Below are 25261 nucleotides of genomic sequence, written 5' to 3'. Positions count from 1 at the left end.
AGTTTATCAGAGGAAGCCCAGGACAGTACGGATTAACACAACACTTGACTATGGGTCAGGACGGCCCTTGCTGATAAGTTTCTTAGTTTCTTTCCCCCTTGTTTGTCTTGTCCTGTGTATGGTCCTCATAGGGATCAGCGTTGAGAAGGACCTCAGCAGTGACCTGCCCACCCTAACAACTCCTCCCCAAAATTACAAAGCAACTATTCTTTAAAGAGTCAGATCTGGCTGCATAAAGCAAACCGCTTTTTGAGACTGACTTGAAGACAGAGCCTGATACTTTGGCTTACACCAGCCAGAATGGAATGCCACCAGCTTTCCGTCGCAGACTTTGGTGGAACTAGCTGTGGGAGCATAAGTACAAACATCTCAGTGTGGCCCCTTGTCCTTGGAGTCAGAGTAGAAACACCGAGGCAGAACGGAAGGCGGCATTGAAACACAGGAGAAAAATATACTGTTGTCTTCCCCATCGTCCAGTGCTGCTGAAAGCTTCCATGTCCCGGACCTCCTCCTGATAAGCTCTGTCCTGGAAGCTGACTATCTTAGTGTAGATAATGCTATGTCTGCATCATTACATTTAATGCAGAAATAATACTTAACCATCAATTGTGGTTTGTTCTGTTACCAAATGAAACACTCTATTCATAGTTTTTCATAGGTGAGTGCTCTCTCGTCCACTGCAGAAATATGGAGTAAAAATAGGTGGAGAAGGGTTTTGCCACAAAAGAAACATTGACATAAGCTGTCAAGACCTTCATTTGAGAAAGTGGTTGTATTCACTACAGTTATTGCTGCTAAGGTTGCCTCCTTTGAAGAGTTTTAATTTGGCTCTAAAAACATATTTGACTTGAAGCATAGGAAAGAGAAGGACTGGGAAAAGATTTTCTTAAACACAGAATTTGAGAACTTGCAAAAGTCTATTGTTTCGAAAGTTTTTGTGGTTTCTGAAAACACATTGGGTTTTAGATAACTGAATTACAGCAGAATCAGGAAGCAGCCTGCATTTCTGTACCTTTAAGAGGAAAACTGGACTGATGGACTCATTTTCAGCACGGCATTGCACAGCCCTTTGCAAGTAGATGAGAATGGGAAGTTAGACCTTCAGAGCTAGTGGCCAAGTGGAATAACTTTGCAAGGATCTTTGATTTGCCTGAACTGACCTTAGTTCTGCTGGCATCTAAAATACATGAATTATTTCCTTGACTTTCACATAAGGCTTTTCACACATAGCAGCTCAGGAAAAAAAAAAAAAAAAAAAAAAAAGAGAGAAAAAAAATGTAGAAAAAGATGAAGGAAATGTGACTGTAAAGTCAAAAAAGGTGGCTTGAGACAACCTATGCCAAATGAGTTATTTTTTCCTTGATAGACTGTATTTCAGATTCACAATATTCTTTCAAGTGATGGGAAGCTTTTTTTTCCACAGATGTTCAGTTTGATATTTGCACATTGGCTGTAGCCACGGTCTAATTAATTTCAGATATTTCAAAACAATGGCTTCTTATAAAGAACCATTTAGGGTCTGTGTTTCACATTTTAAATGATAATCATTGTTGAGTCAGTAACATAAAACCTGTGCTTAAAAAGTGTGTAATGAAAATAGTATTTTTCATCATCTCAGGACTACGATGTAGCTAGCAGGATTTTTTTTTTCTCCAATGATATTGCTTTAGGATTGAGACAAAGCCTAAACATTTTCCCTTTGTTGGGTTTTCTCACACAAATCTGAACATCTGAAAACAATGATTTGTCATGGGAGACATTTGGCAGCCTGAGCAAAGGTTTACTGTTTCTACTTTGCCTAAAATATTTACAAAGAAAAATATCTGACGTTCACAGTAAATTAGACAATGTTTCAGGCCTCTGACATAACTCATGGATGAAGTCTGCATGGTCTCTCTGAGGGGAGAAAAGGAGATCCCGTTTCTGGACGGTTTTGGTTCAGTGCAGAAAGCTTAGCTCTGGAGGAAGAATGGGAGAGTTAAATAAAGTGGGATGAAAATACCTACGGGTTGCTGAGGTCTGTTTTCCTAGCTTGATCAGCTCCTCACTTTCCCCAACCCTTCTCTCCACTCTCAAAAGCCCTGAGGGTCTCCTGTGTAAACCAACCCTCCTTCCTTCAGGGTTTTCTTTCCCTCCCGGGCCGGGGATGCCCAGGATGAGTTCCTCTTCCCTCCCACCCCGGCCCCACATTTCTGGCGGGCGGCAGGAGCACACCCCGCACAGGGAAGGGGGGGGGGGGGGGGGGGGTGTTGGGGGGGCCTCTGTGACCACCTTCACTATATCCGCCCGTGCCTTTGTCTCACCAGCCCGAAAGTCTCCCCCCTTGTCCAGAAACCTCCATCCCACCGCAGATGCAAACGACCCCCTAACGCTTAAAGGGGAGGGGAAAGGAGGGATTTGGGGGGGGGGGGGGGGGGAACACACGGCTTCTCGTCTGCGTCCTCTCTTTGTCGCCTACGCTCGGTTTCCCCCGCCGGAAAGGTGAGGGGAGGCGGGGGGCGGCTCCGTTCCCCCCGTCGCGGGGCTCCGCGCCTTCAGCCCCGGGGCCGGGAGGCTCCGCGGGGGCGCCGGGAGCTCCGCGCCCGGGGCGAGCGGGGCCGGGCCGCAGGAGGAGGAGGAGGAGGAGGAGGAATGAGAATGGGAGGTGGGGGGGGGAGTTCGGGGGGGGAAAAAAGGGGGTGGTTGCTTCATCCTCCGCTTTCTTCCCAGCTTCGTGAATGAGCGGCTTGGGCGTCCTGCTCCCATCAGGGCTCCGGCGTTCAGGGGGTGGGGAGGGGGGGGAAGGTCTTTTCTTTAGAAATAAACTCTTTTCTCTCCCGTCGTGAAAGAATGGATGCAAGCAAGGAGACCTGAGGCTGGGTTAGCCCCCGGTATTTAACTCCTCGTTGCTTCTCGGTGGTGCCTGTAGGCAAAGAGAGCCAGCGCCCCTACCCTCCCAAAATTTCGGGTCATCTCCGTTCCCAGGAGGGTTGGCCAGCTCTCCAGCTGGATCCCCAACACCACGAATGCCCCAGTGAACACAGGCAGCTTGCAACTTCCACTCTTGGGGCTGTCCCGCTTGCTCCCCAGGCAGCCACAGCTGCAAGAAGATGCTCATAGCCCAGCTCTGTAGGAGAGCAGAGATCTCCACAGGGCAGGGACAGCAGAGTCCCTGACCCCCCACCCTTCCCTTCCTTTGCCAGGAGCAGTTGTTCAGTCTCCAGTGACCAAGTGTCAAGAGGTGATAGAGAAGCAAGACCAGGGTGGCAGAAGTGATTTCTGCTTTGTTAAATATCACCCCTCCTGCCTGAAGCCAAGTCAGAGAGAGGAGTAAGAATAGATGAAGCTGGAAAGGTGGGGCGGATGGCGGAGGCTAGAGAAGGACAACTGAGCTACCTTCAATCTGACCATGGTGTCTGATCATTTATGAGAGTTCCCTGTTTGTCCTGGTGGGTGGCCCAGAGAAGGGGAGATAGTTGATACCACAGGGTATGCCCTGTCCTGCTTTCCTGAGGCCTGGGGTGGTGGCAGGAGTCCCACCACTTCATCCAGAAAAGGGAACTGGGACTGGTGCAAAGCAGGGGATTTGCCCAGAGAGATTCCCTCCTTATGCATGTGTTCTCAGAGGGTTTCATCTGCAGCCCAAGAGAGGGATGAGATTGTATGGGAAGGGGGAACAGTGCCCTAACTGTGCATCTCACACAACCCCCTTATGTCTGGGAGAGCTGAAGGGGCTTGTCTGAACCGGTATTGGAGAAATTCAATGCTAGTTTTCTCTTTTCACAGAAACATTGTGCAGAGGAAGTGTACACCACCTTGTCAGTGAGGGTTGCCATCTACACACGATAGGGCAGGGAAGGCCAGGGTAGCAAGGAGCAGAGTTAACTCTGACAACCCCCTTCCCTTGATTAATAGGAACTGCAGTGTATGAATTTGCATCAAAACCCCTCAGTAATATGCCTGCAACTCTTCATAGTGCCTGCTTGAAAGCACAGAGTTGCATTTCTGTCAACTGTTCCACTGCACGAGGTTTAAGAATTCAGAAACCCACACCCCAACATGGAGCAGGTCTGGTCTGTTGAGACAGAGCATTACCCAGGGGGCACACGTGCCGTGTAGGGACAGACCCATGCGAGAGGAACTGGAGGAACTGGTGCCGGGGGGGGGTGTCAGTAGTAGGGAGGCTGCAGCACGCTGTCTATATTCACATGGGAGAAGGGGATCAGCCTCTCTTCAATGCCCTTGTTACTGAGTAAGCAATTGCGGATTTACCCTGTTTAAGGAGAAAAGACCAACAAGCTCTGAGAAGGTGAGATAAGGATTTCACCCAGCAGTCTGGCTCCATTCACACCCAGGCCACAGCTCACGCAAACCTGATCTGGTTTAAGCTGCCAGCTCTCCATTTCCCCCTGCTTGACTGTCATCTCTTCCACCTCCCGCTCCTCCAACTTGGCACCGAAGGCTGTCTTTGGAAATGAGGGCTTTGGGCTTGTCTCAAACCCGCTGTCAGCATAACTCTGGGGACAGAGTAGCTGGAACAATAACAGCGAGAGGCACTGAAGGAAAACTCCTCCTGCCTCTTCTTAGCAGTCGTACCCGGGGCTGCCAAAAACGTGCCCAGAGCGGTGAGATCAGACACACCTATTTCTCCTGGATTTTCTTTTCTAGCTCTGGTTTTACACCTTACTGGAGAAAGGGGTATTGTGGCACACACTCCTCTGAAAGGTAGTGCATCAGAAGCACTGCTCTTGCCAGCATTTTGTGCCTGGTGAAGGCTGCTTTAAGCATCTGCCACATACTGAGATAGGTACCTTTTGAGAAAGGAGTGCTCAAGGAGTACAGCAGACCCTTTACTAATTGGTGAAAGTCCCTTGTAAGAGCATGGTTTAGAGTCCTGCTTATGACTTAATCTCTGAGAGGTTTGGACAGCAAATGCAGAGTCTAATTTTTTTTTTTTTTTTTTTAAAAAAAAAAGGAGGGGGGGAAACAAACAAACAAAAAAAAAAAAAAAGAAAGAAAGAAAGAAAAAAAAAGTGGCTGGAGATGTGTAAAACTAGGGTGGAGAAGCTTGGCTCGGGAGGCTGCCGATGTGAGACTGCCTGTGAATTGGCACCGGCAGGGGAAGTTTGGAACAAGCACCAGTATATTCTTTCATTGCAGCCTCTTCTGAGATCGGGGAGGCAAAAGGGAAAAAGGGATTTCGTTCCCAGTCACTTTCCCCATTTCAACCGGCTTCGGGTGCCAGGGTGGAGGTCTCTCCATTCTTCTTCCCGGTTAATTGTTTAATTGGGGAACAATGCGCCTTTCGCACCCGCCGCTGCCGGGCGAGCGCAGGGGCCCGTCCCGCCGCACAGGCTGCGGCTCCCCGGTACTTTCGGGGCCGCTGCTGGGCTGGGGTCTGCAGGGCCCCTAGGAGGGGGGGGGGGGGTCCCCGAGGAAGGGGCGGGCGGTGGGGTGGTGGTGGTGGGGACTGGGGGAGCACCGCTCCGCGGAGGCAGGCGCTGGGGGCTCTCCTGCGCCCAGCAGCTGCGGGAGCTTTGCAAATTGCAAAGGAGGCTCTTGCAGAGCTTGTGAACCCTCCTCTCCCCGAGCCAGCGCCCCTCCTCTGCAGCGCTGACGGTACAACGATATAATAATGATGGGTGGCTGAGGCTCGCATTTGAACTTGCAGGCGAGCTCCCTTTGCCCACATCTCGGTGCAGGCTCCGCAGCTGGGAGTCAGGTGCTCGCCGGCGGGGAGGGAGGGAGGGAGGGAGGGGAGACCGAGCTCTGGGAGAAGGGGAGACCCCGGAACCACCGGCTCCTTCCAGCACTAACGAGGGGATTTACTCTTTCATGCGGCCACTGGGATCTCTGGACTAGCCTAGCCACCACCTTGTGATTTTTTGCAATCTCTGCAATACGCTACCTTTTAAGGTAACTATAACTCTTTTAATGCGGGTTGGTTTTTATTTTATTTTCTTTTTTTTTTTTTTTTTTTTGTGTGTGTTTTGTTGTTTTGGGTTGTTTCTTGTTTGTTTGGTTTTTGTTTTGTGTGTGTTTTTTTTTTTTTTTTTTTTTTTTTTTTTCTTTACATATAATCGCCAGCAAACACCTAGTGTAAAATTTAAAACGTTTGTTTTACTGCTGGTACCTGTAAGGACAAAGAGTTGCACTGCAAATCTTAAGCGGGAGAGAATAGCGATGATTGGTGAATTTAAACAACCTGGGGTAAGTTCAACGACACGCGGGGGCAGAGGAGAAGGGATGCTCGGGGACCCACAAAAATCCCCCGGTGCAAAGAGAACAAAGAAAACTAGGAAATAAAAGACTTTGGGGTGGGACCCCTGACACAATCCCTTGGTACTGGTTGTTCGAATGTCCGGGAAGGTAGAGCTGCACCTTGGTGTGCGAGGGGGCTCAGGAGGGAGAAAGGAGGAAGCTATTTTGTGCGGGTGTTAAATACACAAAGCGCCCGTGTGGCAGGAGGGGACAAGAATGGACCATTCCTCCGGCCACCAGGTTTTCTTGCGCTGGGAAAAGAGTGTGCTCAATGTCCTCTGCTCTTGTGTGTTCCCCCATCCCTTTTTTTTTTTTTTTTTTTTCTTCTTATTTTATTTTTTTTTTTTTAATTATTCCCCTCCTCACTCTGATGTTCCTGGAAAGCCGCTCACAGAACAGAGCGGGGCTGAGGTGCTCAGACAGCATCTCTCCGGAGGAGACCGAGAGCAGGCGTCCTCCGAGCCACATTTTCATTGCTGAAAAGGGGGGGCGGTGGGTGAGGAGGAGGAGGAGGATCGCAAGGTCAGTGGAGCAAAACGCCCTCTTTTACACCCACGACCAGCTTCTCGGGGCACGGGCACTGCCTTCCCCCCGCCGCTCCTCAGGGTTCCGCCTTTGTTTTACAAAGGAAAAAAGTGAGAGCATCGTGGCAGGAATTAAGGGAGTTTTCGACGGCGGGAAAAAGCGGGTGGGTGTGTGTGTGCGGGGGGGGGGGGGCGGCCTCGGCAGAGGGTCGGGATCCCCACGGCCGGGGACGGGACCCCGCGGGCAGCCGCCATCCGGCCCCCGGGCACCGTCCCCACACAAAGGGGCGAGGGGGGAGCGGACGAGGCCCGGGGCCAGCCCTCATTGTCCCCCCGGTCACGTCCTCCCCGGCCACCCCCTCTTCCTCCGGGCACCGGCGTTCGGGATTAAGCTGCGATGGCTTCTGCTTTCTTTTCTTTAAAGGAATGAGCGTTGAAACGTGTTGCAGAAGCCTGTCCGCAGGATGGAAAAGTGTAAATGTTGGGATGTTGGGTGGGTTTGGCTTTTTTTTTTTTTTTTTTTTTTTTTTTCTCTGAAAAAAGCTGAGGGAAAAGGGAAGTTTCTTTCCAAAAGGAGTGAGTAAGACTTGGCGGGGCGAGAGGGGCGCAGCGCCCGGCGGGAAGCCCTGGCTGTGGGGACTGTGCGCGCTGGCGGGGCCGCCTCCGCGGACACACTGCCGGGGCGAGGGAGAAGGGGGGGGGGTGGTTCGTCGTCGTATGCTGCTCAAAGGCGTCCCGGGCCCGCCGGGGGGGGCTCGGCGGGCCGGGGGTGTGGGTGTCGGGGTGTGTGGGGTGGGGTGCGGGGGGGGGGGGGTCCGGCCTCAGGCGGGCGCGGTCCCGGCCGCTCTCGAGGAACGGGACGGGCCGGGCGCGGCGGCGGCGGCGGCGGCACTGCGGCGCCCCCTGGCGGCCAGCCGCGGGCCCGCCCTTCCTGCAGCGGCTCGTTTCCCGCCAGAGGGCTCAGGTTTCCCTCACCTTCGCGAGGAGGGCGAACAACGAACAAAACGAAACAAAACAAAAATAATTCGTCACCGCAATAAAATATTTATAAAAAAAAAAAAAAACCCAAAAAACAAAAAACGGCAGCCGCCGCGTTGGGCCGCTCCACGCGCTCCCGAGCGGCCGCCCGCCGGGTGGTGTTTGACAGCGGGGCGGGACCGGCGGATTTCCCGCCTGCGGCCGGGCCCTCCCAGCCCTCAGGGCGTGAGGCGGGACCGGGGCCGCTGGTCCCGGCTGGGACACCGCCGCGGGGCCCGGCTGAGGGGGGGACGAGGGCGGCCGCAGCCTCCCGAGGGCTCAGGGCTAACGCCGAGGCTGGATGAGTCCGTAAGACGCGCTGAGGAAACACTCGTCCAGCCGACGCGCTGGTCCTTGTGCTGAGCCCCACCATGGTGGTGTGGCGTCGTGCCCGCCAGTGCCATGAGCTGCATCTTTACATATATTTTTTTTTTTCTTCCCCCCCCCCCCCCCCCCCGTTGCTGCTCCTCACATGTGCCTCTCACTCCCTTCACTGAGCCGGCGTCATGGGTGCTGGGGAGCGGTGGGGTGGAAGAAGTCTGCAGCGATCCCGGAGTGCAGGCAAGATGGCAGAGCCTGTGTTTGGGGTGATGCTGGAAGAAGCAACGGGGCTGCGCCTGGTTCCGCAGGCACCTGGGCGCTGGGTCCTCACTCCGCACACTGCCTCCGACAATTTTCCACTTCTCCTCCGTGAGGCTGCCCTGAGAGCTCAGAGCCGCTTCTGGCATAAATCAGCGCTGGCCTGGGAGGGATGTCCTCAGGCAGCAGCTTCTCGGCAGCTGCCAGAGCGAAGGAGCGCCAGAACACGCTGTGCTCTGGTCACTTTTCCCATCTGCGCCCCTGCCTGCGCTCGGGGCCGGAGGCAGAGCCGCTCGCCTGTTGAGGCTCCAGCACGGGGTGAGCTCCCCCCGCTGCTGCTGCCGCTGGAGATGATGAGGCAGGGACAGTGCGGATGCCCCAAGGACCTTCTTGGAGGCCTTTGGAGGACCCTTCCGTGGGATAATGGGCTAAGCAGACGCCACGGATGAACCACATGCAGGCCGAGTCTGCCATGTGGCAGCACAGTGGGCTAATTAATCACATGGCAGAGACGTGGTGAAACTGGCAAAGTTAATTAGGCAGCACTTACTGTGAGGTTGATACATGTCAGCAATTAATAGTCAGATGGCATAAAAGGATCAAAGGACTGCAGAAGCAAAAGGAAGTGCAGACTGTGTGCATTTGAGAGAGGATAGCAGCTGTGAAGGTTTCGGGCAGAGCTCGGGAGGTAGCAAGAGGTGAACTACATTTGGGATCTGTCATTGCTAGCTTCCTGGGGTTTCACTGGAAAGCTGTGTAATTTACAGTTTTACCCATTAGTAGGAGCAGCAACCTCAATTCACTTCTCTAGTACCAGATTCTGTTAGGGTTCCCCCCTCCCCTTTTCTTTGTTTTCTTAATGTGAACATGGCTTTCACTATGGAAGCAGGGAGGGTCCATGGGCAGAAGCTGCTTTTTACATGTTTAAGGAACATGTTCAACTTTCACAATACAGCTGTAGAGCATGTGCTGAATCAATCGCAGTGTTACCTGAGAAGCTGCAGCCTTTAAAGACACTGTCATGTTTATGAAAGTAGCTAATTTCTCATTGTCCCAACTTCAGAGAAATTTGGAACAGTTTTTTGGATGGTAGATTTTAGTCTGTTCCACACGAGGACAATTCACTGTCTTTCTCAACCTGGAGTTTAAAATAGAGAGACATGATGTTCTCCTATCTGGTTAAATTAAAATAGCATTGGTGTGAGATCAAGGTTACACTGTAAACTAAACATGAGCTGGAATTTGATCAGAACTTACTGCTCTTATGAGTTTCTGCTGTGGTAAGGGAAGGTAGCAGTGCCTGCAAAAATAGAAGCCCTGCTTTCTCCCCACAGAGAAGCTCTGCTGCTAGTTTTTAAACATGTGAAGTTTGTCAAGGACTTGGCATGTTTTGGTTAAAAGACACTGTGCTCAGGGTTGCGTCCGGCTTAAAAGCGTAGTGCAAATTACTACTGTAGATCAGTCTGCCTGTAATAGCTCCTAATAAAACGGATCAGTCCACTTGGAATCTGGCCAGCAGGCAACCCAAGTTTGGTCACATTAAGTGAGATACTTTTTTAACAGAAGGTGGAAATTAAACACTTACTCAAGTCTTGCAGTCTTGAGTTGGCAGGATTTTCTTACTGTGTCCCTAGTATTACAGCTTTCTCTTACTCCAAGTGTAGTGACACCAAGAGAGGAAAAAAAAAAAAAACCTTGTGGAAAAAGGTATGATTAGGATTTTGGCTAATTACAGTGGATTTAGGGGCAGTACGGCAGCCAGCCAGCAGAGGCCTTTGTCAACTGAAGAGTGCGGGGATGGGAAATACAAACCAGTTTTAGAGGGATTTTGCTCACAAGGCTACAAAAGGGCACAGTTAGCTGTAGTCTCTGCCAGCAAAAAGGGAGGTGGCTGGAGCAGTCACATCTGATAGCGGTGGCCTGGAGATGTGGGCAGCACTGAACAGGAATCGGGGTGCTAGGTGTAAGCAGCAGCCCCTGCCTTGCTTGTGGTTCTTGAGGATTGCTGGTACCAGATCTGCAGAGCTCTGCTTTCTCCTAAGCTGGGCTTCTCTCGGGGGCTGAGCAAGGTCCTGCCATTATGATCTTCACACCGTCATTTGGAGAGGGAGACAGGGGTAATTGCACGTTGAATTCTGGCAGCTCTAGTGGAACAGCACTCAGTAACCCAGGAGTGTTTATGGGAGCACACCGAGGACCGGAGTGTGAAAACCCTTCTGCACAGAGGGTGACATGGGAATCATGCTCGAGAGCCTAAGGGCTGAAAATCAGACCCTTTCCCTCAGTGTTTTTCATTGCTTGAGTAAACACCTCAGGGTAGAGGAGATTTAGAAAAACAAAAGGTTGAGAGATGATTTTCCAAGAGTCAGGTGGGGATTTTTGGCAGGTGTCTTGTATTAAGTTCCATGCCCAAACAGTGCAAATTTTTTGAGCTATCCGAGCTCTTGGTGCAGCAGGTTTAATTGCTGCACTACTTGGTAAAAAGCTAAGTAGCCATCACAGACAAGAATGCTCTCTTCCGTAGCGATGGTTGAGTTCAGCAGTCACGGGATATCTTGAAAATTATCCTTCCACAGTTGTCTTTCTGTTTTCATATTTCATTGTGGGTGTATATATTGTGTTTAGTGACTGGAAGCTGAAGATAGGAGTTTTTTTCCAATGAGATTCCTCACATTGCATTTGTAATGCAGTGGCCAACATGATGTCAGAGGATCAGTGCTCTGCTTGTGTGCAAAGTGGAGAGGAATGAGAAGAAGAGGTCCTTGCTGTACTCTGGACTTGTAGTGTAAGGCAGAAGCTCACGTTCAGAGCTCTCAGCTGGCTTTGTCATCTTATTGAATGTGGAAGTGGTTACACCGTGTCTTGTCATAACTCTATAGCAATGAGATTCTGAGGGCAATGGGCTTCCCATTGACAAGTGCCAAGCACGCTGGTACTCCTGGGCAGGGCTGGTGCAGTGGGGCAGATGGTGGGTTGCAACATGCCACCAGCTCTGTTTAATTGCAGCATGACTGTCTTCCAGGAAAAAGTTATTTTTCTTGGTGAATTTCTTCGATTCCTTTGTTTCTGGTCCCAAAAAACAAGGCTGCCTTCTAGGGCAGAAGGGAGATAAAGCATATGGGTAAACGTGGAAAGCTGAACTTGTAAACAGTTTGTTCTGGATTTTTGTTTAGCTGTTGACATAGCCAGTGTGTGATGCATGGGAAACACATGTGGACAGAACATCTCTGAAGAAGGTCTACAGCCACTCTGCTTTCATAGGGGCCAGAGCTTTTGCATTGCCTTTCAGGCTTGCCCAGCATTCACCACCTCTGAAGGTAGAGAAGTCTGCTGGTCTTCTTTCTGTGCTCCCTTCAAAGTGCTTGTGTTACTGCAGGAACTAGTCTGCAGTGGTTTTGGTGCTTGAGGCTTTTTGCAGTTTCAGGAGAGAAGGGTTGCTTGAAGGGCCTTCTACTCTAAGCATCTGTAGGCTCAGCGTGATCTCTCCTTTTTTTTTTTTTTTTTTAATATTGTGTAATAATGTGGATCATATAAGTGTTTATCTAAGCAATCACATGACTATTTCAGAGCTGATCCGTTGCATTCGATGTCTGTGGCTTATTTTGTGCAACCTCCTCACTCCTAACAACCTTCTACAGGGAATTACTAGGGCATACATAATATACCAGGGCACAGTATAGATTTTTAAAGTTTGTTGTCAAATAGCCACTTTTGTTTTCTCTGCGTACAGCTTGGCTTGTGTAAGTGTAGGGAGAGATAAAAATTATGACTGGATGGTGTTGGGGGTATGTGTTAGAGACTTAAGGAAAAGCTTTATGGCAGACAGGGCTCAAACTTAATGAAGTCAAAGAAGTCCCGGTTCTTGTTTGGGACTCAGTCATAAAGAGTGCAAATTCCGTGAAGTTAATATTGCAAAATAAGTGATATCACATTATACACTCAGCTCTGTTGAGCGGCTGAAGCAGAGATGGGGCGTCTTTGGCAGCATGCAGCCTGCTCTACGGAAAGCAGCTGTATTCTTTCCTCCACACCCTGGGAATAGGTTGCAGTGTGTGTTTCCCAGTGCAACCGGCTGGCTCTGGGCTTCCACATACAGGGAATGAAAAGCTCATGGGTTTTCAGCCCTTTTGGGTGGGAATTTTTAACATGATGCTGCTATGTTGGAGATTGCCTCATTGGAAGGGCATAGTTTGAGATGTTTTGTATCCTTTCTGAACGGTTCAGCCATTACAGGATAGGTGCCAATTCACACAGACTCATGTGAAGTTTGGGCTGCAGCTGTAAACTGTGGAGAAAACTTTCCTGAGGTTGAACACGTCACCAGGAGTGTTCTGAAGATGTTTCTCTCTCTGACTTTCTATCATGTTCGGTATAGCTTGTGGAAGTTTTTGAATGCATTAGTTAATGTTTTAACCCTAAAGCATTATATATAAGTACTAAAAAACTAAAATGCTAACATAAAAAATGCTAAAATACATACATGCAATACAAATTCCATAGTTATAACACAGATGTATATCTATTAGATCTCTGTTTCACTGTTCCGTAAAGCAGTTCAACTGTAATCTGTCTTGGACAGGAAGAAAAAATCAGTTCATGTTACTTGCCCCAGTAAAGAACCCAAGTATCATATTTTGACATCAATATCAGGAAACCCAGGATTCTGCGATAAACATTTTTCAACGGCAGTGTTTGACAAACTATTACTGAAAATTATTTCGTATGTTGGCTAGATAATACATATGTGTAACTGTATGGTAACTATTTATAAATCCTTCATAGTAGTTGATGTTTATGGGACTTGTAATGCTCTTATTAGTGTACTTTTGACATTTTTGTGCTATTTATGGATTCAATGTGTGTAACTAAGAACTGGAATAAAAATGAAGATATACTATTATGAATGTGCAATATATTGTTATGCACATACAATATATGTGGAAAACTTTTCAGCTGTTAGAAGGTGGGGCCTGTAAAGGAAGTGAGAAGCAAACCCAAAGGGAGCTGACATATCTGTGTATCACTCTAGGCTCAATAACCTGAAACTCATTATGAATCTGTATTCGATAGGGACATATTGTCATTATAACAAATTTCCACCCTAAAGTATTATATGGAGAGATCTTAAAAGCAGGAAGTCATCTGGCAACCTGCCTGCAGATGGGAAGGATCACAGTGTGGATGTTGACTCACCATCAAAATTCATGAGAAGTTTGTCATGGGAGTCCCTTCAGACATGAACCAGATTAGCTGTTGCTAAATGACAGGGTAGTTTGTGTTACGGACATAAAACTACTCAGAGGTTGGATCTGAATGGGCGACCCCACAACAGGGAAAAGTCATCCGATTATACTCATATACTGCTACCACTCTATGGGAATAAATTTAGAACAGTGAATAAAATGGCAGAAGATCAATATATTAAGAATTATTCGCTGTCCTGCTGAACATCTTTTTAAAGTATATGGCTGCTTCTGGTACCGATGACAAATATTGATGTACTGAGTTACAACACTTGATAAAGACACAATGCAATACTAACCACATACTTCATTGTTCTTTATTTATAGGTCAAGATGTTGTTAAGTATAAAAAGTATCTTATGGATGTACTCTACATTAGTTATAACCTATATGCTACCAAAAGGTAAGTCTGTTTATACACAGAACTGTTTATTAAAATCCATTTAATCCAATTGTTAGGATATTTCCCAGGATTCAGGAAACAAATCAAACTCAGGAGATTCGGTTTCTGGTCTTGCCTCTGCCACTCTTTTTGCTGTGTTGTGTAACTTTGTTTCCATGTTCTCCTCATTGCCTTACTGATTTATATAGAAAACTGTTGGCTTGGCTTGTTTTTGAGAATGTTTTTACATGTGTGTCTTAAGCCTCCTGAGGTTTTTAAATGCCATTACTATAACTCAAGTAATAATAAAGTGCCATAGGATTACACTCTGTAAAGCAAAATAGATTGCTTTCTCCAAATGTTCCAGAATGCATTTTAATCCTTTAACTTGTGCTTCTGAAATGTTGGACCTGTTGGCCAGGTACGTTTTGCACCTTCATTTTCCATGACCCACAGAGGAGCTTCTGCCAGTAGATGAGGTGAGGGCTGACAGCAGGGGTGGGAGTATGTGTGGGGCTAATTTTAGTGGAGGGCAGACATCTTCCGTGAGAGCTTCAGCCTAGTACCATGGAGTGAGCAGCGAGCAGTGCCAGCAGTGTGGGAGGAGGAGCAGGTTCCTGTGACAGACCTGGCCAGGCTGCAGAAATGGTGAATGAAATGGGAGTTTTTGGGCTACAGGAATACTAGTTTGGCATACCTTCTAGTCAGATCCCAGTGCATGTGCTCATGTACATCGTGCCATGGCAGCCTTTTGGGTCTATAGGTCACAGCTTGCAACCTCTCTGTATTCAGGGTGAAAGATGCCATGTGCAAGTGGGATGGAGGGGAAACTAGTAGCCCTCGTTTCTGATTTGCTCTGTGCTCAGTCAAGGAGCAGATGGGGACATGCCTCTGGAGTGGGTAGTCTGGCTGCTAGACCCCTGTTGTGGGGGGCTGCCATGAGCTAACCTGGTGGCAGGTCCCATGGCTGCTGGGGTCTGGAGCAAGCTGCAGGTGTTAAGTTTGGGTGGAAAGGAGGAGCCTTTAGTACTTTTCCTGGTGATTACATGCTAACACTGAAGTATGTAGTCATGTGTGGTTGCCATGGTTATTTGAATGTTTGACTTAAGCCTTTAGTAAGGAAGAGATCTCTACAGCTGCTGTAGGCTCACAAAACTGGGTTAATAGCTTTCCCAAGCCTGAAAGCAAGATTTTTCTTCTTCTTTTTTTTTTTTTTTTTTTTTTTTGTTCTTTTCTTTCCAGGAACTGCTTAGACTGATTTTAGCCTTTGGGAAATTTAAATGTACTCATTTTTTTTTCCAGCTTGAACACTGTTGCTAGCTAAGTCTTTAGGCAGTCCTGTAAGATAAAGGAAAATACTCTTGTGCTTAGTGATCCAACTAAAAAAAAGTGTATTTTTTTTTCCCTTGGGCAGATTGGGAACACCATCCTTTACCATCACTTCCTCCTTAAAGCTAGTTTTATTTTTCCATTCTTCATTAAACGTACAACATGCTGGGACAATTAGACTTATCCTCAGAGATAACAAAGTTGAAGCTTCAGGCAGGGGGCAAGCCACTAAAACTGAGCTTCCTTTTTCTTATTTGTAGAGGGCTGAGATGGATTTGGTTATAAAATGTCAAGCTTCCCCACTCCATTTTTTTTACTTAGTAAAAATGTCTGTAAGTGTATACTGATGTATGGATCTTGGATCTGTAGCTGACAGTTAATAATTTGTTTGTATGAAGCATTTGGAGAGACAAATTAAATGATTGTCAGAAGAGGCAGCGGACTTGCAATGTAAGTCTACATGGTGAACTTGAACGTTTTTATTTGATAAGCTAGTTATATTAAAGGGGGCTTATAAGAAAGATGGAGAGAGACTTTTTACCAGAGCAGGACAAAGGGCAACAGTTTTAAACTGAAAGAGAGTGGGTTTAGATTGGACATAAGGATAAATTTTTTTACAGTAAGGGTGGTGAGGCCCTGGCCCAGGGTCCCCAGAGAAGCTGTGGCTGCCCCCTCCCTGGAAGGGTTCAAGGTTGGATAGGGCTTTCAGCAACCTGATATGGTGGAAAGTGCCCTTGCCTGTGGCAGGCAGGGTTGAAGGTCCCCTCCAAATCAAACCATTCTGTGATTCTAACTTATAGTTTTATTTAAAACAGAAATGTCTGTTTTAAGATAAAGGAAAAGGAAGAGCTGCTAGTGATAAATATTCAGCTTAAAAATGGGGTAAATGGCAGTACATCGTTCATACAAGGAGAGGTCTAAAGATTTTACCTGGAAATCAACCTTGGGATGGAGAACATATAAGGAGATATAATAAGTAAGGCAAATGAATCTGACAAGAAATTTAAACCTAACATTTCTTTTATGACCTATTGAAAGTCTCTTCATGTTTACTTAGGGCATAGTTCTATGGTCAGTCTAATCGCACATACATTTCAGCACTAGACGTGATAGTCCTGCCCCTTTTCGCTCCCATGGTGTTGGTTTTCATACTTTGTGCTGACACTAGTATATATTTGGGTATATTGCCAGCTGAATTGGAGAGATTACTTGTTTGAAAGAGCATGTGACATTTCTTGGAGGTTATTTTTCCACTGGATAAGACCTTTGATCTAACTGCCTTGCGAAAATGCTAGTGCTGGCAGAATTCAGGGATTGGGACCACATCGCTGGAACTGGGGAGGAGTGGGATGGATCCTCAGAGTGGTAGAAAATGGGATGGCACCTTTACATGTCCCTTGACCTACTCCACCTTTTATCACCCCTTAAATGTCTCCAGAGTAGAATTTTTAGTACTTAAGAAAGTTCCATACGAACATCCCAGTAAGGGCTTCTCAGAAGTATAGACCAGGTTCTGACAGGTCCTTATTTGCCTGAATCTTTCAAAAGGAATTCAGAAAGACCCTTATGTTCCTAGAATACTCTGTGAACTTTGTGGGTTTTATTTTTGACGTTGGGAACCATACTTTTGCCATAGAGAGTCTTAAACATGTTCAAAGTACGGCCATGGTGAAGAAGACAGATGAAAAACTTTTTTGTGAATTGATCCAGTAGAGTTTGTGGGATCAACTAATATCCTTCTGTTTTGTAGAAATGTCAGTCAGTTTATGTAGTAACATTTTTGAGGATGAGTTTTGCAAAATTACAGACAATCTTTACAGGTACAGCTGTTTCTTTTGTTTAGAAAACTACTCTAAAATAAAATATACCTTTGCATTTTAAAGAGTTAGAAATCTTTAGTTTCAAATTTTTTCTTTTTAGATCCTGAATTTAAATATAAAATTGAAGCCTTGAAATCTTTCATGAAATACTAATTCCTGTGCTTCCATTTGCTCAATGGATTAGATATCTCCGTATGATTTAATTAAATGTAATTAGTCACTTCAATATGATGCATTGCAATATTTCCTTTAAGAAGCTTTCAGGCAAAATTGTTGTGAAAGTTTAAAATTTTTCTTTCAAGAATTATATGGGAAATTTGTCAGAATCAGCAGTTAATTTTAAAGTGTAAATCCTGGAATTTGTGAGTCTTAACATTAAGTCATAAAAACCCTGAAGCTCAATTTAGAACACAGCAAGTTGTAAGCATGCAAAGTTTTATGCATTCACCACTAATCATTACTCCTGTCTTTGCTTTCTCTTCCACTCATCTTTGTGAATGGTCACATTCATAAATACCTAGCATGTTTGCATGGCATGCTCATTAGATTCTATGTAGCAACAAAAGTATTTTCCCTTTGAGGGCAAATTGAGAATGGTTTTGCATGGCTTCTTTAAGGCTTTAAATTCTGAGATGATATGTGTCAGAAAGGCAGCAGGAAATGCGGTGTAAGCTTCTGGGGTCATGGGAGTGCCCCTCTGCAAGACCTTTGCTGTTTGCTCTGGTACATGTGAAGGATTAATGACAGAAGTTCATGAGCAAAGTTTATGCCTACTGTTAGTGTGGCATTTACTTGCTTTGAGCTAGCTGGTGTTAGGATATTGTAGTTTACAGACCGGACCTTGTGATTACAATCAATGTTGGAGATTATTTTATCCTTTTTGAGTGACTGTCTGTCATGCCATGAGTGAGTATGCTTTTGTGACAGCCCTGTAATCCATAAATAGTAGAAATCCCCTAGATTGCAGTGTGCAAGATGTACTTTTGAAGGAATATAAATAATATACCAGGTTAAACATCAGTTTATCTGATCATGTTTATGTTCTTTATGGGCTGCAAAATACATGTGTGCATGCCTATGATGTCTGCATATGTTATGCTGAGTTCTGCAGCTGAGACTTGTATTTGCCTGGTTTCCTGTGAGTTTCTTGCAGAATAGGAAAGTAGCCCGTTCTTTATCACTCTATACCTCCTCTTATTCTACTTGTTCAGACCACAGATCACCTGGTGAAGTACTCAGTGAGGGTTTTTTGTTGGGTCTCAGGCTGTTATCTCTGCTGTCAGAGTTTTATACAAGTTTGTGTAAGCAGTGCATTCATTTTAATTTATAAGTGTCTTCATTAATAGATTTATGGTTAATGAGAAGACTTCTCTTAGGCTCAATGTTAGTAGTCAGATTAACCGAACACATAATTTCATTGACCCTTTCTGTTGCTTCAGGTAGGCAGGGCAGTATACCATATGTCTAGGGAGGTTGTTGACAAGCTAAAAAATGAGATTTGATTTATTTGTCTCATAAATTTGCCTTAAAATAAATAGAATATTTTATTCTCTAAGCATGTGGTTCTTGACTTCATGCTCAGTAGCAACAGTCCATTCAGTTAAGCTTCATTATATAGCAGTGTTGCTCCTCTAAGCAGTGTCACTTCATGTAGGGCATTCTTTTCTTCAGAATTCCTGACCATTACAGACTTACTGGTCTGGCTGTTATGGTTAATATAATACAAAAGGGCAGAATTCAGTTGTTTTTTTTTTTTTGTTTTTTTTTTTGTTTTTTTTTTTCTTTTTTCTTTTTTTTTTTTTTTAATTATTTTTATTTTTTTCTCTTTAGATTTCTATTTTAAGAGTTTTGTAAAATTTACAAGAGAAAAAAATATAGAAATTCTAGGGAAAGAGACTTTGTTCTCGAGCACAAAGTTCTTCTGTTGATTGTCTCCCACTTCAAAAGAAAATTATCAAGTTATGTGTCATTGGTAGGATAAGCTGACTTTGCAGCTAAAATGGTGGACTGGGAAGACCTAAGTCAGTTTTGTCAGGGAAAAAAAAAAACATGAAAAGACAAGCTGGAATTTTTATTTTTATTTTTTTAAATGAGTGTGCCACATGCCATCATTCCCATGATAAACTGATACAAATGCATCGCCATACCTTTAGGTTTGTAGTAAATAAGACAGTAATAAATTGTGGCAAAATCCTACCCATTGAGTTATACGTTACAGGACTGTCTTCTGTCAGGATGTCACATGGGAGAAGTTTTCATTCTGCGTCCTGTTCCTGCTACTTATTCTGATGCTGGAGATATTTAATATTTAAATAGGGGAAGACAACAAAAATACCCAACTGCTAAGGAACGCTACCTGCTGAGTGCCCATAATCTGATGGCATTGTGCTGCTCTCAACCTGACACTCTAGTCCCATTGTTTTGCACAAATCTCCCACTGACTTTGCTGGGAGTTCTGACAAGATACATGTTTGTGGCCAGGTGATTTAGATTTAGTTGTGTATTTTGTTTCTTTATCGTCTGTGTATTTTCCCTAAGAAATTAATTATGCATGAGCATAATATTAGTTAGCAACAGAAAAAAATGCTTATTTTATTTGCCAACCAGTTTAGTAATTTCAAAATCATCCTCTTGTTTAAGAGTACATGATGCTACAAGTATCCTTGTTCCTACATGATAAATTGGAGATATGGTATAAAACAATGTTGGCAAATACCTGCTTTTCGCAGCTTGTGTTCCAATTTGCAAACAGTTACAAAATGTTTTGTTCATATTTTTGCCTGCCATGTCCCTTCTAAGGAACAGTCTATCACATACCATTGATAGTGGCTGAAAAGGACATGTAGCATGGGCTATAAGCATAGGGAAGATGCTAAGGGAACAAAAGAATTATATGGGTTAATAGGAGATATTGATGCCTTCTGCAACGATTAGTAAATTCTATTTGACTAACTTGGAGTGCTACAAGAAATCAAGCTTTCTGGAACTGCTCAGAAACATCACTTAATCTTATGTTTCAGTGGCAAATTCTTTTTAATTGTTTTCTTTTTAGTAGGGAAGACTTCTCCCTTCTTCTTCCCCTTCCCCCTTTTATTCTCCTTCTGTCCCCTTCTCCCCTCTTCTCATCAAACCAAAGAGTGGTTTTATATAGTGTTTTATAATGCTTTCTGCAGTTAGATGAGCATGTTTGTAGCTACCTGGTCTCCTATTCTGGAATGTAGCCCAATTTAGGATAGATCTAGTTTGCATATCATGATAATATGTGTTGTTTGCCAAGGGTTTCAGTCTGCTGATATGAAGACACAAATTTTAAAGAGAGGAAATTTCTTCAGGGTTCAGTGCTGGTATTCCAGATCACTCATAACCAGAAACAATGTTCTCAAAAGTTTATTAAAATTCTGTCAGTCAGAATAATTATAACTAGGTCATTTTTCATTTAAAAAGTTCCTGTAATGTATATAGATGACAAGAGATCATAATAAATACTAAATATTTTGAGGCTGATTTTAATCTCCCACCTGTGCAATTTGGCAGTAATTCCATCACAACTGATAGGACTGAGCATTTATTCTGTTCCTTTATCTCTACCCCACTGTAACTCAGTGAAGTTTCAAGAAATTAAAGGGGATATAAAAGACAGTAGTGTTTCCATACTATGCCTCCTTTCTAGTTTTTCGCAATCAGTTCATTCTAGGTAAAGTTGAATTTTTATTTCCTTATGGAAATAAAATTTAAAAATAACCTCAATGGATTTTTTTTTTTTCTTTGCTAAAGAAATGTGCATGCAATCAAAGCTTTTGAGCTAGTCTTTAGTATTCAAGATGTTCTACAGTCTTGTCTTCGAACCTTGTGAATTCTTCAGTCTTCAGTTTTATATTGGTCCTGGTTTTTGTCTTTTTCTGTTTTACAAATAGATTCTTGCTACATCTGGGCCCAAAGTGTATGAAGTGGGTAGTTTTTTTGGCTATTAAATGTGAGTTGTACCATCAGTGGTCTTTGTGAGTTAATGGAAGAATGAAAGTCTCACTGCATGCCTGAATCACAGAGTGAGCATCTTACTGGTAAATGTGCTCAGACAGTGCAGTTCCATGTGAAATTTTTAGCTGACCTTTGGGTGCAATGCAGCTGTTTGGGAACAGCATTACTCCACTGTTGTTATACTCTCTCTGGACTAATCAGTTTTGATACAGTCGTCTTGAGTGTATCTGCATTGTGTCCCTGAGAATTTCTAGTTAGATAGGCATGGATGGAATGGACCTGAGGACTTCCATTCCAACTTCTGGGTCTTCCTTAGTCAGTCCATTTTTCTGTTGTTGTTTTTCTAGTTAATACTTTATTATTAAAATGCTTGGCCATCAAGCTAATGATTCTTGTACTGAAACTTTTTAGATAATACTATAAATACTTTATCCTGCATATAGTCACCTGTCTCTGTCAAAAATAATCAACTCAATGAGAAATTTTTCCTGTTTTTTCTTTTTTTTTCCCCTTTTTTAATTTTTTTTTTTTTTTTTCCCCAAAAGATCTACTCTTTATGGAGAGGTGATATTTTTTATGACAGATAAATAGCTAGAGAGTTTTCATTTGCTGGTGTCTTCTATTTTATGTATCACTGTTGGTGGCTAATATTTGAAGTTATTGTATTTCTAAACTTTATGAATCCTAGCTCACTTCAAATTGATGATCAGCACGTTTCATCTTTCAAAAAATGTTAGCGTGCAGGACAGTAAAAGAGGTAAGATAGATACTGTAGTGCATCAGCTTTTAATCTTCATTAAGCCATTATGTATGGTGAAATAACATCACATAAAAATATAAATCTAACAGAATCCTCTCTTCAGACAGTTGCTGTGTGCAGGTTGGATGAACAGTAGTCAACTTTTCCCTCAGGATATTGTCAGATGGAAGCATTTCACTGTAAAGTGTTTGCAGCTGGAGTTGTCATAAAAAATGATAAAGGTCCTATCATGTCAAGTCTGAGCCAAGTAGGGACTTTCTGTGTGCTTTACTTCCTTCTTTGCTTTAACATCCTGAAATACCTTCTTTCTGCAATGTGTTAAAGTCCCTGAGGCTAGAAAGAAATAATTTTAAAAGAATGACTATTTGGGAAAATCTCATTGGAAAGACTTTTGTTTCAGCATGTATGCAATAAAAAGAGTTAACCCTTGAAAGAATAATGGAGTAAGGGATGTTGTGTATGCAAAGCCGTGGACTGTGTTTTACTCTTAGGACAAGAGCAAATGAACAAGCTACTGTGAGGTCAGGCAAGGTGTAAACATCAGTAGCTCCCCTGTTTGCACGCTTTTGGCTGGCAGTAGATGTGAGGTAACTCACCAAATTTCACTCAGAGCGGTCTTCCTCCTGTGAAGTAAAAACCCATAGATCTTACAGTATTTTGAAATTTTATATGACAGATGAAATTTTTGAAGGTCAGTAACTTGGTGGCTATAACATGGAGAAAACAAGTTGGAGAACAGTGAATTAAATTTGCCCAAACAGAAAAAGGCTCCATCATCAGCCTAGGATATTGGTGCAAACTCTTTTTAGTTTGTACTAATCGGCCCTGTTTCAAATCAGCTAAGGTTCATGGATTTCAGGTCTTGCAAGTCTGTGAATCATTAAATAACAATGAAATGTGTCTGTTTCTGATTTCAGTGTTCCACTAATGTGATTTGTCCATTCTCTCCTTCTCTCTCCCCTTTCTCCAGTTAAAGCAGAAAAAAAAACCCTGGTAAAGGGATCTCTCTCTGGAACTTCAGTCCTGCCATGCTTCTTTTCAACCACACCCACTATAGCCTCCAGCTATGCAGCTGAGTATCTTCGAATCAAATGGTCAAAGGTTGAACTGGATAAAAGTGGGAAAGATGCAAAAGAAACCACAGTCCTTGTGGCCCAAAATGGCAACATCAAAATAGGTCAAAGCTACAAAGACAGAGTGTCTGTTCCGATCCATTCAGAGGAGACCGGTGATGCTTCGCTGACTTTCTCTAAGCTGCGTGCAAGTGATGTAGGAGTGTATCGCTGCGATGTTATGTACGGAGTTGAAGACACACAAAGCATTGTATCATTGGCTGTTGAAGGTAAGGATTGATCTATTTCATTGGTAGTCAACAGTGATTCCAGTTAAAACTGTAAAAGTTCGTAATTAACAGATAACTAGAGAGCATTTAAAGGAGCATCTAGCAATTTACCCTTCCTTAACTGTTCATTCTTCCCATTCTCTTTCTGTCTTTTATATATTCTTATGAATCCTTTCCAAGCTGTAGCGCTCTCATTTCTCACTTATATCTTTGGGGAGGCTACTCTTGATTCCTGTCATAAATGCTGTTCATTTATTCCTAAAGTAGTTTGATGCTTTGATTTGGTTTATATATTTTTCAAGACAAGCTCTTCCTTTTACCTTTTTTTATGTTTTTTTATTTTTAGGACATAACTCTAAAGGTTTCTCAAACCAGTCCTTTTGAAGCATAGTACATGTTGTACTAATACATCTGTCTCAAAATGTCAGTGCCCTTAGTAGAAGACAGACTTTGTAGTCAGAAGCAGTTCCCTTTTAATTATGTAGGATATAAAAAAGCAGCTGCCTTGGTACTGGAGCTATGGTTGGCCTGTCTTGCCACTTGATGTACAAAATCATAATGCCAACAAAACTGGGAGCCATTCTTTCTGTGACAGGAATGTCAAGCACAAATGAAGAGTTTCTTTTGTTCCAGTAATAAAGGTTGGATAGGTAGGAGGAAACCTGTCTGGCAGAAGCGGCAGGAAACTAGTGGGGAGCTGGCTGCTAAAGTTCTTCCATGTAGAGGATCCAGGGCTAAGAGTTTGCTTGCCGTCACTATAAGGAGATAATCTCCAAAACTTGAGGGGCGATAAGTATACATGTAAAGAGATAGAAGAGACAGGAGTTTCAAAAACACGTAAGTGGCAAAAGGAGCATCTGATGTATAGGTGGTTTTCTCTTAAGAAGCTGCTTACAATAAGTACAGCATAAAGACTGCTCCAGAGCCTGGTGCTGTATAGCCCTGTCAGTTTGGCGTTGAGCCTGAGCTAACAAACTGTGCTGAAAGACAGGACATATTAGCCTAGGCTCTGTGCCATGTAAATGCAAATTCTGGACCCAAATTACTCTGTGTGCTTAGAACAACACTGTGCTGTGTGGCTGTACCAGCTCATGTGAGCCTTAGTTTGGACTCTGCCTTGCACTCCTTTGCACCTAGGTGTTTTTTGAAAATTCGGTATTTACTTAAACGACTGAATCTCAAAACAAACATTAATATCTGCAGCTGGAAATTATGGCTTTGGCTAAGATTTTTCTTGTGAGCTTAATACTGCATTGTTCTTCCAATATGCTTAACCTAACTTGAACAGTCTTTCGACACTGATTCAATTAAAAGTTTTGAAGGTGTGGTCTTAATTTGGAAATACAATTAATCATTGTAACCATTAGTGTCTGTATAACTTCGTAAACTGTTTAGTCCTAATGGCAAAACCAAAAGAAAACCTGGTTCAAACCTTACTTTTCAGTAGCTAGTGTACCTGGCATTCTTTATTCTTTTTCAATTGCTCCCTTGACTACATATCTATATGTGGAAGCAGATGTTTACTACAAAAACATATCTGATCATTTATGGCAATACTTCAGCTTCTGTAGTTAGTGCTTCTGCAAAACACTGCAGTAAGATGAACTGATTAGATTATTTTTTAACTGAAAGAAAATTTCACAACCTCAGTTTTCTTTCTGCAATTGTTCTTTTCCTTGATTGCTTTAATGTCAAAATTTCAGAAGGGGAAAAAGGCAAATCTTGACCCAAATGGAAAATAGCATTGTTAGATTGTCAGTAGTGCACTCCATTCTCCATTTTCTACATTAAGTAAACAAATGCCATTTATCAGACTTGTAAGGATTTCCTGTGAATGTTGCTGCTCCAATCTTCTGCTTTCATTTCAGTAAGGCTTTATTTTTTTTTTTTTTTTTTTTAATTTTATTTTTTTTATTTTTTTTATTTCGGCTTTTATTAAAAAAAAATGCAAAACCAAAACCAAAATTGAAATATAAGTTCCAAATGTAATTTCTTTCCATGACGTTGTCTTTTTGAGTCTGCACCCCAAAGTGATAACGACTGGAGA

General features: G+C 43.9%; 1 protein-coding gene across 3 annotated transcripts in view; it reads left to right on the top strand.

The window, feature by feature from the left end:
* The first annotated feature begins 5119 nt into the window (after positions 1–5119).
* Positions 5120–25261, top strand: part of VCAN (versican) — a 117911-nt gene continuing 97769 nt past the window's right edge. For all 3 annotated transcript variants that reach the window (XM_042787702.1, XM_042787701.1, XM_042787700.1), the window contains exons 1-4: positions 5120–5347; positions 5842–5895; positions 13931–14006; positions 22843–23214. In XM_042787702.1, coding sequence (XP_042643636.1) covers positions 5276–5347; positions 5842–5895; positions 13931–14006; positions 22843–23214 — 574 coding nt within the window. In that variant the 5' untranslated portion in view covers positions 5120–5275. The remainder of the gene's footprint in view (positions 5348–5841; positions 5896–13930; positions 14007–22842; positions 23215–25261) is intronic.

This window comes from Tyto alba, unplaced genomic scaffold (genome assembly GCF_018691265.1).
Source record: "Tyto alba isolate M040663 unplaced genomic scaffold, T.alba_DEE_v4.0 Super-Scaffold_13, whole genome shotgun sequence".
NCBI lineage: Eukaryota > Metazoa > Chordata > Aves > Strigiformes > Tytonidae > Tyto > Tyto alba.
This window is presented reverse-complemented; position numbering and strand designations above follow the sequence as displayed.